This window comes from Podarcis liolepis, assembly GCF_965112155.1.
Source record: "Podarcis liolepis genome assembly, chromosome: 11".
In the NCBI taxonomy this organism is placed as follows: Eukaryota; Metazoa; Chordata; class Lepidosauria; order Squamata; family Lacertidae; genus Podarcis; species Podarcis liolepis.
In genome coordinates this window covers 42,513,163-42,527,885 of record NC_139565.1, presented here as the reverse complement: position 1 = coordinate 42,527,885, position 14,723 = coordinate 42,513,163, and the positions used below count along the sequence as shown (strand labels likewise).

General features: G+C 40.1%; 1 protein-coding gene across 5 annotated transcripts in view; it reads left to right on the top strand.

Annotated features, from left to right (window-relative positions):
- The window catches only part of MAP3K1 (mitogen-activated protein kinase kinase kinase 1), a 60,549-nt gene that overhangs the window by 21,084 nt on the left and 24,742 nt on the right, over nt 1-14,723 (top strand). For 2 of the 5 annotated variants that reach the window (XM_083465690.1, XM_083465693.1), the window contains 3 exons: nt 11,226-11,380; nt 12,426-12,628; nt 13,803-14,003. In XM_083465690.1, the coding sequence (XP_083321816.1) occupies nt 11,226-11,380; nt 12,426-12,628; nt 13,803-14,003 (559 nt within the window). Of the gene's footprint in view, nt 1-11,225; nt 11,381-12,421; nt 12,629-13,802; nt 14,004-14,723 lie in introns of all 5 variants that reach the window. The other 3 variants (XM_083465692.1, XM_083465691.1, XM_083465689.1) reach the window with 3 other exon arrangements.

Sequence of the window (14,723 nt, the reverse complement as noted above, 5' to 3'; positions counted from 1 at the left end):
GATGTTTGGCACATATGTGTGATGTTTGACTGGGAATCCAAACCAGCCTGAGCTTTTCACATTTGACCCACAATATTAGCAGTAAAGTGCATTGCAGGGTTGTTGAACTTCAGCAGCGTATTCTCATTACTACATTGGAAAGTGTTTAGAATAAAAGCTTTGAGGAACAAAAGGGACTTCTTCAAACATACTTGAAATGGTAGGTGCTTTGTCTCAAAGTGTGTTGTGCTTTTTGCTTTGATATTTTAGATGTAGATAGTGAGCTGCTGAAGAAACCACATGGTTAGAAAGATGAAAGGAAGGGAAGTTTAAACTACACCAAGATTTGCCACTTGAAAGTGTTATGAACAGTAGATTCACTTGCCTGCTTAGGGGAAAATTAAGAGTTAAGATGGAGCAAACAATATCATTCAACTATTTCCCATAGATAGACAGCATAAACAGGGAGCTGTTGCATTGTTCAAAGACCAATGTCAAAGCTGTTTCTGTGTTTGAAAATACTAGGGAACCAGGGCTTAGCTCTTGTGCACTGGAATTGTCTGCCACTAAAATACTGGATTCTTATATTAGCTTTGATTAAACCCAAGAATTGAAATGTGGGATGCTTGATGCGCTATTTGTAGTAGTGATTTCTACATGTATGCTCAAACCAGGAAGTTCCCACAGCTGCCATAATGGGGCCCCACTTGTATTACTGAATGTTATGTTAGCTGTAATTCCTCCATGACACATGCATTATTAGAAAATATAATTATGCAGGTTGACTGAACTATTGCTATGGGAAGTGTAACTTTGGAGTTCCAGGCATGTGTGAAAAATCTCTAACATAACATCACTATTATAATTACTTGCATTTAGATTAACAACTTTGCAAGGTGGCTTAAGGGCTTCAGTAGTCTGCATATGCTTTTTCCTGGCCTTATATTGCATGTTGACACACTCAGCATTGCAAAATTAAAAATCTAGCAGGCTTGACTTAGAATATAAAATTTTAAAGTAGTTCATTGAACTGCTTGTGTGTGAACAATTTTTGTCTGGCAGCATTATTTTGGTAATAGAAGCTTCTATGTATTCCAGGAACTTAGAATCACAGAAGTGTAGAGTTGGAAGGGGTCCCAAAGGTCATCTAGTCCAACTCCTTGCAATGCAGGAATCTCAGCTAAAGCATCCATGACCATCTATCCTCTACTTAAAAACATCCAAGGAAGGAGAGTCCATAACCTCCCAAGGGAGTCTGCTCCGCTGTCAAACAGCTCTTACTTTCATAATGTTCTTCCTGGTGTTTAGTTGGAATCTTCTTTCTTGTAACTTAAAGCCATTGGTTTGGGCCCTACCCTCCAGAGCAGGAGAGAACAAGCCTGCTCCATCTTCCATGTGACAGCCCTTGAGATATATGAAGATGGCTATCATCTCTCCTCTCAGACTCCTCCTTCCCAGGCTAACCATACCCAATTCCATCAAGCATTGCTCCTAAGGCTGAGTTTCCAGACCCTTGATCATCTTGGTCACCCTCTTCTGCACACGTTCCAGCTTGTCCATATCCTTCTTAAATTGTGACACCCAGAACTGGACACAGTACTTCAGGTATGGTCTGCCCAAGGCAGAAGAGCGTGCTACTATTACTTTCTTGATCAGGAAACTATACTTCTCTTGATGCAGCCTAGAATAGCATTAGCTCTCTTTTTTTGTCGCTGCATCATACTCATGTTAAGCTTGTGGTTAATCAAGACCCCTAGATCCTTTTCACATGTACTACTAGTAATCCAGGTGTCTCACATGTTACACTGGTGCAGCTGGTTAATCTGTGCATAATTGTGTAACCTTACATTTGCTCCTTTTAAATTTATTTATTTTGTTTGGACCCAGTTCTCCAATCTGTTAATGTAATCCTGAATCCCAGTTCTGTATCCTGCAGCGTTAGCAACCGTTCCCAGTTTGGTGTCATCTGCAAATTTGATGAACATCCCCTCCATTCCTTCATCCAAGTAGTTTATAAAGACGTTGAACAATAACCCCACATGTCACTTTTTTCCAGGATGATGAGGCACAATTAGTGAGCACTTGGGTTCAGTCAGTCAACCAGCTACAGATCCACCTAACAGTTACCTTTTTCATCCACCTATGTTACTTATTAAAATATTTATAGACCACAGTTCCCTAAAAATCCAGCATGCAAAATTACAAGGAGGACAATAAAAACGTCAATAAAAAGTGTCAATAAAAACATCAACTTTATTTGGTTTCAGTCCACCATATTTTATAGACTGCATTATAGTGTTAACAATCTGGCTCCTCTGTTGCAAGCTGCAAGTGGCAAAGAAATAATGAAACCTTATTAGCCTGCAGAAATGTGTATCCAAAAGAAGCTAGTGTTTGTGGCCTTTTGCATTCTTTAAATGTCAAATTCTCCTTAGGCTGAAGAGGCACAATTTCCTTCTACAGTTATTCCAGCTGTTTGTGAGTGCGGTAGTCTTATTAAATTAAATTCTCTTTGAGTGTACATATTATAGAATATCTATTTGTATTTACAGTTTGCATAAAGTTTGTTTGCAATGGATGGTTATACAGTGGGTTGCACTGAATCATTCTAAAATAATCAAATGGATGAATATTTTCTTTTGTCCCTGAATATGAACAAGCAATGATTGCATACTGGATTAATTACCATTTGCATTGCAAATGAAAAATAGGGCTCTGATTAATCAAAGTTGGCAACTGACTGCTTTCAGAGACATGAATATCTTCTCTATTCTGTTTTTGCCTCTTATACATGATCCCTACTTATGGCCATCTCCATTAAAGATAGATTGGGCCAGTGACTGTGAATGAATAGATGACACAAGGAAGAATATATGCATAACTGCCCAAAATATCATTGGAACGAATGTTTGCTGGAATTACCAGACTTGGGTTGCTTGAGACTGCCTTACTCCTTACATACGCAGTAGGTTTTTCCTCTTGGAAGTTCCTAAAACATGAAACCCAGTCCATTGCACATTGGAGCAGGGCTTCAGTGTGGCTATCCCTGATTTGCATAACATTGTTTCTGCTGAGATATGACATGTGCCTACTATTAGTGGTTTCCAGAAACTACACTATATATATATTGCTTTCACAGTGTTTTCCAGCTTTATTTATTTAGGTGTCGGTCTTCAGTGTTTTGTATCGTTTTAAAACCTATTTTTGTTTTTATTGTGTGATTGGCACTTTATGAAAGGCAATTCATAAACTAATTATGAATGAATTTATATTCAAGTCCAAAGGCATTTAAAGTAATCAGCAACCCTTTGAATTCTGCCTGGAAATGGACCAGTAGCAAGCACAGTTGTGAGAGCTGTTCTTTATAACCAAGCTCAGTTTTCTGCATTGTGGGCTAAATTAATTTTTCAAGAAGTCTTCACAACCCCTCCTGCATATAACACATTTTCGTTGTTTAATCTGAAGGTTTTCAGGACATGAATGACACTGACTAGGCTATCTCTGTCTTAGGAGGACCTCGCAGCTGATAGAAGGTGCAGCATGTAATAGGTGACACTTTAGCTCCCTTAAACTGCAACCTTGTTCTTCTGGGGAAGGGAAGTCCTGTCCAGAACAGGTTCAACAGCACCTCCCTGGGGAGATTAACTTGCCACCCAAAAATATCACAATCTTGTTTGCATTTATCTTCAGTTTACTAGTGTTCATTGCACATTTCATATACTTGATTGAGTACTTGAACTGCCTAACCTGAATATGATGAGAAGGAGTAGAGCTGAGTGTCATCAGCATGCCGATAACACTCTACTGCAGATTTCCATGTAATCTCAATTAGATTTCATGTATGTGCGAAAGAGCACAGGATATGAGATTAAACTCTGTGGAACTCCATATTGTAAATGTCATGGATCCAAACTGTAATCTCTCAAATGGACCTCTGGAATTGGCTACCCAAGGAGTCTCCTCAATCCAGATCCCCTATCTAGTAGGATACTGTGATCAGCGGCATCAGATTGCCAAGTGTTCTTGGAAAATGATCAGGGTAGTGTGCCCACTGTCCTTCCCTTGGCAAAGTTATTCCATCTTGGCAACAAAGTCTGTGCTGAAACCTGAGCCTAAAACCAGGTAATCAGTTTATACCAAGAATGTCTGGAGTTGCATAGTAACTACACATTCAAGCCCCTTTCCCAAGACTTTTGACAGAGTCCCCCATTATATTATTGTGAAGAAGCTGGTAAAACGTGGGCTGGATGAGATAACTGTTAGGTGGATTTGTAGCTGGTCGACTTACTGAACCCAAACAGTGCTCACTGAGGGTTCCTCAGAATCCTGGGGAAAAATGACAAGTGGAGTGCTGCACATGGCCACAGGGTTCTGTCCTGGGCCCGTTGTCATTCAGCCAGATAGAGATGTCAGTCACCAACCTGGCACCCAGAGATCTCCAGGTCGTCACAGTTGGATGTGCGCCTGGATACCCAAGCTAAATGAAGAACCCTCCCCCTTTATGTAGCAAATAGATTTCTCTGTACACTCATGTGTCATCTGTTGACAGTGTCTGCAGTTTTAAAACCACTGTTTGTGTGTCTGGGAATTGGTGTGGTCCTTTTTGCTTCTGCAGTTCAAGAGCAGCTTGCTGTTGCAGCCAAGGGTTCTTTCTGGTTTTGATGTTCTTCCTGGATCCTTAGTTTTTCTTGCTGATGGCAGAAGCAATACCTTCTCTACATATTGCAACTTGTATTGCCTGTGCTTAAAAATTATTATTGGACATTATCATATTGTCCTCAGTCAAATGCAAGTGTTTTCAGTAAACTAAATAGGTTTTTAAAGAAGAATTTATTTAAAACACATGCTTCTATTATTGACATCATATGATTAATACTGCACAGAAGTTGAATCACATCCATTATATGTGGTCTGTCTACCAACATAAACAACATATGCCAGAATAAAACAAATCTTCCATTAAAGAAATAGTTAGAATTTCCAGGTGCTCTTGGAGGAAACTGATTTTCTAGATCCATTTCATTTGGGGTTTAGGACCAGGTTTAGCACAGAAGCTGCTTTGGTCACCTGATGACATCTGTTGAGAGAAACAGGGGAAATGTATCCTTGTTAATTTTCCTCGTTAATTCTCAACAGCTTTCAATGTTATTGACCATGATATCCTTCTGGAGTGGCTGTCCACGTTAGGGGGGGTGCCACTGCTTTGCAGTGGTTCAGTCCTACTTGTATTATCAATTCCAGAGGGTGGTGCTTGGGGAGTGCTATTAGGCCCCATGCAGCCTTCAATGTGCGGTTTCTCAGGGTTCGATTTTATCCTCCATGCTGTTTAATATCTGCATGGAACTGCTGAGTGAGGTCATCTAGAGTCTAGGAGTACATTATCAACAAAATGCTGAAGACACACATGTAGTTTGAATGTGGGTGAAATGTTGCAAATATTAACTAAAACAGGCAATAGGAATTGGGCAATAGGAACTGAACTGTATTCTTTACAAGTTAAATAGATTCAAATCTTTTGATGCACAATTTACCCTTTCTAACGTTAACTGCTAAGCACATTTGAAATTAGATGGTAGAAGATCATCTGTGATGGGGCCTTTTCAACAGTGCACTGAGGTTTGGAACTTCCAGGAATTTTCAGTCCCTCTCCTTAGGTGGATTTCTGACAGGCAAATGCATAGCTCTCTCAAAATACTTTTTATTTTCTCTGAGCCAAAATAATGTATTTCCTCAGTTCCTTTGCTGGGTGCTTTTCTGCTGGGAACTTGGATTGTTATGTTAACAGCCATATAATTTGCTGTACATTGTTTAAATATATATTAGCTTTAATGTTTGCTGCCCTGAGGATCCTTTTGCTCCAAATATTTTATTAAAACGTGTTTTCTATGACTGGTGTACAGTAAGCCTGCAACTTACGTTCATTTAACTTTTGCACGTTCAGCTTTATGTGCGTGGCAGAAAAACTTCTGAAAAAATAAGAAAGAGGGTGGGCACCTGGGAAAAAAGACTTTTCCACCTGGCTTTGAACCCAATATGTTTTGGCTATACGTGATTTTTGCTTTAGGCGTGATCCCTGGAACATAACTCCCACATACTTTGTGGGTTTACTGTACTTCTGTTCCTTTTAATTTTAAAGCTGTGTGAGCAGAGCCCATGTCTATTTATTAAATACTAAAAGTTTTGCTCATGTGACTATTTTCTGTCTTCCCCTTCATTAAGAATCTGGAACTATTTATCTGACTAGTTCATCTGAATGAGTATTTTTACTTAGCGCATAGTGAATAAAACACATTTAAACAGCATGGCTCTTTTAAACTGACACAAAATATTATGGGGATGAAGCTGCTTTTTTTTTTTTACTATATATCCATTAAATACTTGCATGCTACAGGTTACAAGACAAAGTTGCTTACTTGTCTAGGTTTTGTTTAAAAACTTCCTCAACAGGTGTATGTATCTAAATATAGAAATCCTATATAAATATAGAAAGAAAATATAGAAATCCTATGAAAGGCCATGGACCCACCGACTAAGTCAGCCAGGAGCTGCATCTGATCCTAAGTGTCGTAACCATTGCCAAAAGTGGGTGGTTGTAACAGGATTGCTTCCTTTCTGCCCCCCTTCCTTTCACTAGTCACACACAGGAGATGGCAGTCAGGATAGCTGCAAGGCTCCTCCCTCCCTTTACTATGTGGACTAAGTGAAAACCACGCTTTAGGAAAAAGCATCACTGAACATACTATTGCTTGCTCTAACAGTATGGTGTCTGCAAGGAACAGCAAATTAGGTGCTGTTTGGCTTGCACTTGCTCCTGTTTCCACAACATTCCCCCCCCCCCAGATGTCACCCAATTTGCTTTCCCATTTTTCTGTTCCTTTTCTGCCCATTCCTTTCACCTTCAGTGCTCTCATCAGGCCTGTGCCAGCGAGCAGCCAGTTTGTCCCCCAGTGATATCCATCCCTTGGTCCACAATATAATTTTCCTATCTTTTCTCCCACCCATTCCACCCTTCACTGCTTTCCTGTGTTTTTAGCTCCACAAGGCAACCAGTCAGCTTGCCCCTTCAGGCTTGGCCACTCCCTTACTGCAGCCTGTTCTTTGGCCCACAGCATAATTTTCATGCCAAAACTGCTCATTTCCTTTCTTTCCTTTTTGTTTATTCCTCTCTTCCTCAGAGTACACATATGGGAACCTGGGCATGGCAGACAAGAAGGGGCAGAGCCAGCCGAGTGGGCCACATCCCAGCTAAAAGCTTTATCTCCTGCAAATAGGGACAAGACTAGATAGGATTTTCTATTTAAGTCAATTCCATCAGGTCTGGGCTTTGCCTGGGTTCAATTGCTTACCTATCTATGATGTGCTTAATTCTTAATTCCGGAATTAAGATTGCTGGAAGAAATATCAACAACCTCAGATATGCAGATGACACAACTTTGATGGCAGAAAGTGAGGAGGAATTAAAAAAACCTCTTAATGAGGGTGAAAGAGGATAGTGAAAAATATGGTCTGAAGCTCAACATCAAAAAAACTAAGATCATGGCCACTGGTCCCATCACATCCTGGCAAATAGAAGGGGAAGAAATGGAGGCCGTGACAGATTTTACCTTCTTGGGCTCCATGATCACTGCAGGTGGTGAAGCAGTCACGAAATTAAAAGACGCCTGCTTCTTGGGAGAAAAGCGATGACAAACCTAGACAGCATCTTAAAAAGCAGAGACACCACCTTGCTAACAAAAATCCGTATAGTTAAAGCTATGGTTTTCCCTGTAGTGATGTATGGAAGTGAGAGCTGGACCATAAAAAAGGCTGATCGCCGAAGAATTGATGCTTTTGAATTGTGGTGCTGGAGGAGACTATTGAGAGTCCCATGAACTGCAAGAAGATCAAACCAATCCATCCTGAAGGAAATCAACCCTGAGTGCTCACTGGAAGGACAGATCCTGAAGCTGAGGCTCCAATACTTTGGCCACCTCATGAGAAGAGAAGACTCCCTGGAAAAGACCCTGATGTTGGGAAAGATGAAGGGCACAAGAAGAAGGGGACGACAGAGGACGAGATGGTTGGACAGTGTTCTCGAAACTACCAACATGAATTTGACGAAACTCTGGGAGGCAGTGGAAGACAGGGGTGCCTGGTGTGTGCTGGTCCATGGGGTCACAAAGAGTTGGACACGACTAAACGACTGAACAATAAAAACAACTATTATTATGTGCTTGGCACTTTATTTATTTAACATAACTCCGTTTTGCAACAAGATCGGAGACAAATGTGAATAACATGAAAAATGTTACATTGCCAAATGAAACTTAAAGACCTTGGAGCTGTGTTCTCACTTGTATCCAGTAGTGATGTTGCTTTGTGTCTGCTGCCTTTGTTTTGGCGCTGAAGTTCAGATATTCAGAAATTGACCACTTGCATACTTGGATGAACATGCAATTTGAATCTGAGCATTTTGAATCTGCAACATTGAAGGTCATTCTTCGTTTCAGATAATAAAAATTATTTTTACAGCTTGTCTATATCTGAGAGAGAACTCTTTTCAGCCAGTAATTCCCACCTCCATTTAAATAACTGTTATATTTTGTGTAAACAAGAGCAGATTGGATTTACTGTCACATGAGAAGAAGCTAGTTTCTGTTGGCCTTTTTTTTAGAGAGAGAGAACAAGCAAAGATTGTGAAGCTTTCACTGCTAGAGTACATTGTTAATAAATGCTTGTCCAAGTACTTTTTTATATCGGCTGAGAAGTCAACAGTGGACATGAGAACACATGGAAGAATGTGGTTGAGTCTTTGGCTGCCTTAGTATCCTTTTTGCAAAGGATTTTCACGGTGCAGTATATCAGATCTCATAGAAATACAGCTGTAATTTTTTTTTAGTTTGCAGTGGAAGAATATCTAGCATATTCTTTCTACTTATATTGATGCTAATCCTAATATTTCAGCAATTCTTCCCCCAATAGTAAAATGTGTTTGTTATGTGTAGATGCACTGAGTACCCAGGTCAAGGAAGGAAAGGATTCCTTTATATATTAGGATGAGAGATACAGGGAAATATTTTTTTTTTTTTAAAAAAAGATTCCAGAAGCAAATTTTGTGGATATGATTTTCTTTTTGAGCCTTCAGCCTGAAAAGAATCAAGTGGCATAAAGAGGATGCAGAGGAAACAGGAGGAAGTTATGTTGCAGCCAGTGTTAGAAAATCTAGGAACCAAATGGCTCCTGGGACCTGGGGGTTTCGGGCACCAAAACAGAATATCTAGTCGCTATTTGGGGTGGGGGTGCCGGCAACACTTTTATTATTTTCATAAGCATGAACTAATACACAATTCACATAAGTGACACATTGTTAATATCACATTTTAAACAGAAATTGTTAATGCATGTTTAATTTGGTGTTTACAATAAAAATATTGGTACCATACTTCAGTTTTCAAAACACTCTACTCTTTATTGTTAAACTCCTTAGCATATTGTCTATCCTTAACATATACTTTGAGGCTTCAAAGCACATACATTTCAGTAATTCTTGAGTGTCAGCCAGGTGCAAAAAAAGGGCACCCAGACTTTTTGAGCTGCTCGCAAATAGAGAATCTTCAGGTGCAAATTGTGCCTGGCTTCCTGCTAATTTTGAACCCTGGTTGCAGCACCTGTGAACCAATATGTAACATTTGTTTATCTCGGACAGGTGTGGATATTGATGCTGTCTCAATACCATTGCTTTCAATGGGATGTTCCTTTGGATGCACATCCAGAATGTGGATGAGGATTTGCATCCACATTCTGGAGGCATTCTAGATGCACATCCCACTGAAAGCAGTGCCGCTGTCATAGGAGACAGCCATACTCAGGTGCATATTTGAATGCACATCTGTTTCCCCCCTGCAGTTACTGATTTAGCCATGTATATATGGGGAAGCTAGCTTCCATACCTATATCTCCTTAGTATAAAGTAAATGGTGAAGATGGAGAATGAAAAGAAGAAACATCTTTGTCTTTGTCCTTCTTTCCCCTCTGATTAATAGTGTGTATGCATCTATCCATCTATCTAATAACTTGTATGCATCTATCCATCTATCTAATAACTATATTTAAAGGGCACACATGGAGTTGGGGGGAATGTAACAGAAGGTTCAAGCAAATACAGAATCATTCTTGAACTTTTTGGGTGTTCGGAGAACATTGCAGCATTTTAATAGATATTGCTGTACCCCAACTGGTTGCCCACAGTTAAAAATGGCAAGCAGTTTTGTGTTCCAGAGTTGTGAAACAGTAACAGGAATGTCGCTCATGATGTGCTTTTGCCATTTAGTAGGGTGTGTGTGTTCATGTATAAACTAAAATTTGTATATAAATGGGTAGGTGCATTTGAGGTTGTTTTCTGGGCAATCATTAATCTCAAGACTACAGAGCATCAGTGATGATGGATGCTGACAGTGATTGCTGCTGTGGTTGATTATGGGGTTTTTAAACTTCAACTGATGTAGTCTATACAAACAGTGACTTTCATCATGACTATGGTAGTTTATAATAGTAGTATGGACAAACATGGAATATAAATTGATTCTATATTTGGCAGAGAAGCAACTGGCCTTTGAAAAAAAATTGCATTCAGCCATTTAAATGTTCAGAATGATACTTAAGTACATTAACTAGTTCATTTTAAGTAGTTTATTCTTTTTGAGTGGCAAGAGAATTCTACTTTCAGATGTGCAGGAAGATTGTTATTAGCTTAGGAGTGGGTTTAATTAGAGTCACCATTATTAATCATGGTCTTATTGCTTCTGTTAATCTTACCCACTCACCATCCTAAAGTCCCAGGGCAGGTTACAGCAATTAAAGCAGAGTGTTAAAAACAGTTTAAAATAACTTAAAATCACATGTACAATTCATGTCAGAGGTTGTTCAGAAACGTCCTGTGGTTGCAGCCCCATGTCTTAAGAACCATGTGTTTATTATCAGGCTATGGTAGGTCAGTAGCTTGAGGGAATTCTTTTTATTTTTATTTTTAAAAAGGTCTACTAAAACAGCTTTTCTTTCATGCTCGATGTTTTGTATTTGGAGTTGATGCATTCCAAATAACGGGGTAGCAGAATGTCTGCATTATCAGTTTAAGAGGTTTTCATCTGTTGCTGAAATCAACCGTTTAGCAATTACAGGGGGAGTAAAATATGGTGGTTCAAGGGTTAAGCATGCCACTGTGTTTATTGACAATCACACTTATGGTCTCTGCTTTTTCTTTACTGTAGTCGTGACATGGAGAATAAAGAAACCCTCAGGGGGCTGCAGAAAATGGATGACCGCCCAGAAGAGCGCATGATCAGGGAGAAACTCAAGGCAACATGTATGCCTGCTTGGAAGCATGAATGGCTTGAAAGGAGGAGTAGGAGAGGCCCTGTGGTAAGTAATGCTCCAGAAAAAGGCACTGGCGTTTATGCTTTTAAAAAGCCTGATTGCTGATTCTTGCACCGCAGAACCTTAGTATTAACATCTGGGTATCTCTTGTTTTGTAATGCCTCTTGATTAATTTCTGTGAATTGCTGATTTCGAAGCTTTAAATTCCTAACAATGTACAAGTCTACTGCATATTGTGGAAGTCAACTCCAACTTACATTTGTATTGCTCAAAATAACTACAACACTGCCCTCTATCGTTAGCATTTTAAATTTATTCTCTTGGAGGAAAAAAACCACATATTCATATTCATAACCAGCAAGCGTAAAAAAATAAGGATCTGACAAAGGTGATGGAACTATTTTTAAAAAATATTTTGTATACTAACATCCTAGTTAGGCAGTACACAATGAGAAGACCAAAGGTGAGGCCTTACCTGCAAGTTTTATAATGTGCAGAAAGGAATAGGAAAGTGGGCTGGTAAAGGTGCAGTGGAAGAAGAGAGATACCCACCACTTTTAACAGACTTTCCACAAAAATATGGTTTGATAAATATGGCAGATATATAAAGAACTGTTTTATTAGTAAACAGCCAAGAAGGGTTTGGACTTATATTTCTCATACTGCAACTCACCCCTAACTATATGGCAAACTTCTTTTCCAGAACTGTGTGATATCACTTTGCACACTTTGCCTTTTCAAGCTTTGAGGCACTTTGGAGTCCTTTTTATAAAAAAAAAAAAAAAAAAAGTTGTTTACCCAGTAGTGAAGGTTACAGTATACTTCTTACCAGGTATTCAGACCTTGGTTACCAAGACTACCAATCCCCCATATTGGATCTGACAGGTTTTCATTTTGCCAGGTGAACCTCATCTGCCTGGAGCACACGTTCTTTTGACTTGAAATAGAATCTCATAAGCACTGAGAATAAACTTGACAGGTTTCGGTGTGAATCCAGTAAATATTTGTATACCCAGAACTTCACTGTGAATCTTTTCTTTTAAGAAGACCTTTAGGTAACCATAAATCACTTCATATCTTTCTTGAAAAGGTAGTAAAACCAATACCGATAAAAGGTGATGGCTGTGAAGCAAACAAACCAGCAACGGAGCCTGTTTCTGAGGGACAAACAAGTGCTACTTCACCTACTCAGAAGGGGAGGCGGAGCCCTTCTCCTAGCAGTTCCTCTTCATCCTCATCTAGGGCAGTTAAATCGGAATCACCAGGTGTAAGAAGGAAAAGGTTATCTCCTGTGCCTGTAAGTTAAAAGGTCTTATGCATGGGTTGGCAAACTAAGGCCCGGGGGCGGGATCCGGCCCAATTGCCTTCTGGATCTGGCCTGTGGACGGTCCGGGAATTTCCACATGGATCTGATTCTGATCATTCGGGCTGCTCCATCCCCCCCCCCCACCACGGTGGCACCTCCTCCCTCCCTCCTCCTGGCTTCTCCTCCTGGCTTCCCTCCTCCTGGCTTGCCTAGAGGAGGAAGGGGGCTGGGCTTTGTTGATGTCAGCCCCTCTCCAGAGCCCTTTCACACACTGCTCATCATCCTGCCGCCACCCCCTGCCACTTGCAAGACACAGGAGCCGCGATTTGCTGAGCGCCCCTCTTGAGCTGCCGCCATTTAAAGCAGCCCCTCTCCGGAGCTCTTTCGCGTGCTGCTCACCGTCCCTCATTCATTCCCCCCCCCAAAAAAAATATAGTCCGCCCCCCACAAGGTCTGAGGGACAGTGGACTGGCCCCCAGTTGAAAAAAAATGCCGACCCCTGCTCTTATGTGACTGGGCATAGCCTATTGCCATGATATTTCAAGTATATCTACTCCTGTCTATCCATTTTGGTAAGCAGGGGAGATCCTGCTTGCAGGTCTTGACACCAGCTTAGGTTCAGTTCGCAGCAACTACATAGATGCTGGGATTTCCTACCCAAGAAGCTCAGGCTTCATCTCTGATACTGTAGTGCATTGTTGAAGTCCATTTTGTTTCAGCAGATTTTGGAGCAATGGATGTTTTGATCTGACTCCTTTAGTTGCGTTTCTGTGTCATTGACTGTTTTACCTGCTATCTTGTGTCTGTTGCTGCTACTACATTTAATATTCTTTTAAAAAGAAACTTAATGTAAGCCTCTACAGGTGTCTTCATTCTGAACACGAAGGGGGTGGTGTGGGTTTAAAAAGTAGTAGCCATAATTTGAATAACATCTGAGAATACCAGCATAGAAATTTTTATTTTCTGCAATTGTTTGGAAGTGATGGTACCATTTCTGTACTATCAAAATATGGTGGGCAACCAGTAGATCACAAGTTCTTCCTTTACAACTTAACAGATATGACAGACACAGTGGGCAGTGTAAAACATTTCTATATTGGGAGAGTGGAGGTTGAATTCCTTTGGCAACATTATTGGAAGCTAATTGAAATAAATTTGTTATAAGTTTCAGAGTGGACGAATAACACCACCACGAAGAGCTCCATCTCCAGATGGCTTCTCACCATATAGTCCTGAGGAAACAAATCGGCGGGTCAACAAGGTCATGAGGGCCAGATTGTACCTCTTACAGCAGATAGGACCGAATTCTTTCTTGATAGGAGGAGACAGCCCAGACAATAAATATAGGGTATTCATTGGTCCTCAGGTATGAATTGCATAGACCCAGTTTAATTTTTAATTATAAAGTACACTAATTTGAGATTAGAAGATTGAGAAGAAGTTGTAATTACTACAGTGGTACCTCGCAAGACGAATGCCTCGCAAGACGAAAAACACGCAAGACGAAAGAGTTTTCCGTTTTTTGAGTCGTTCCGCAAGACGAATTTCCCTATGGGCTTGCTTCGCAAGATGAAAGTTCTTGCGAGTTTGTTTCCTTTTTCTTAAAGCCACTAAGCCGTTAATAGCCGCTAAGCTGTTAATAGCCGCTAAGCCGCTAATAGCCGTGCTTCACAAGACGAAAAAACCGCAAGACGAAGAGACTCGCGGAACGGATTAATTTCGTCTTGCGAGGCACCACTGTATTTTATTTTCAATAGCACACTGTAGTACTATTTTCTGGTGTGTGTTAATTTCTACTTGTAATGAGTAAGCATTAAAAGAAACACCAGCTAAGTATAAATAGTTGTATTAGCTTCAGGTTGGTTATATCTGAGAACAACATAGATTGTTTGCTCTGCCATAAATCATCCATCAGCCCATGGATGGATAGCTGTCAGAAATAAACAATGCTTATAACAGATTTGTTTTTCTAAACAGATTTGTATTTTCTAAATACCGAAGTATAATCCTAATAACTCTTTATTTAACATAGTAACTTGTGTCTTTTGAAAGAAAACAGTTATAATAAGCACCCTAAAATCTTTCT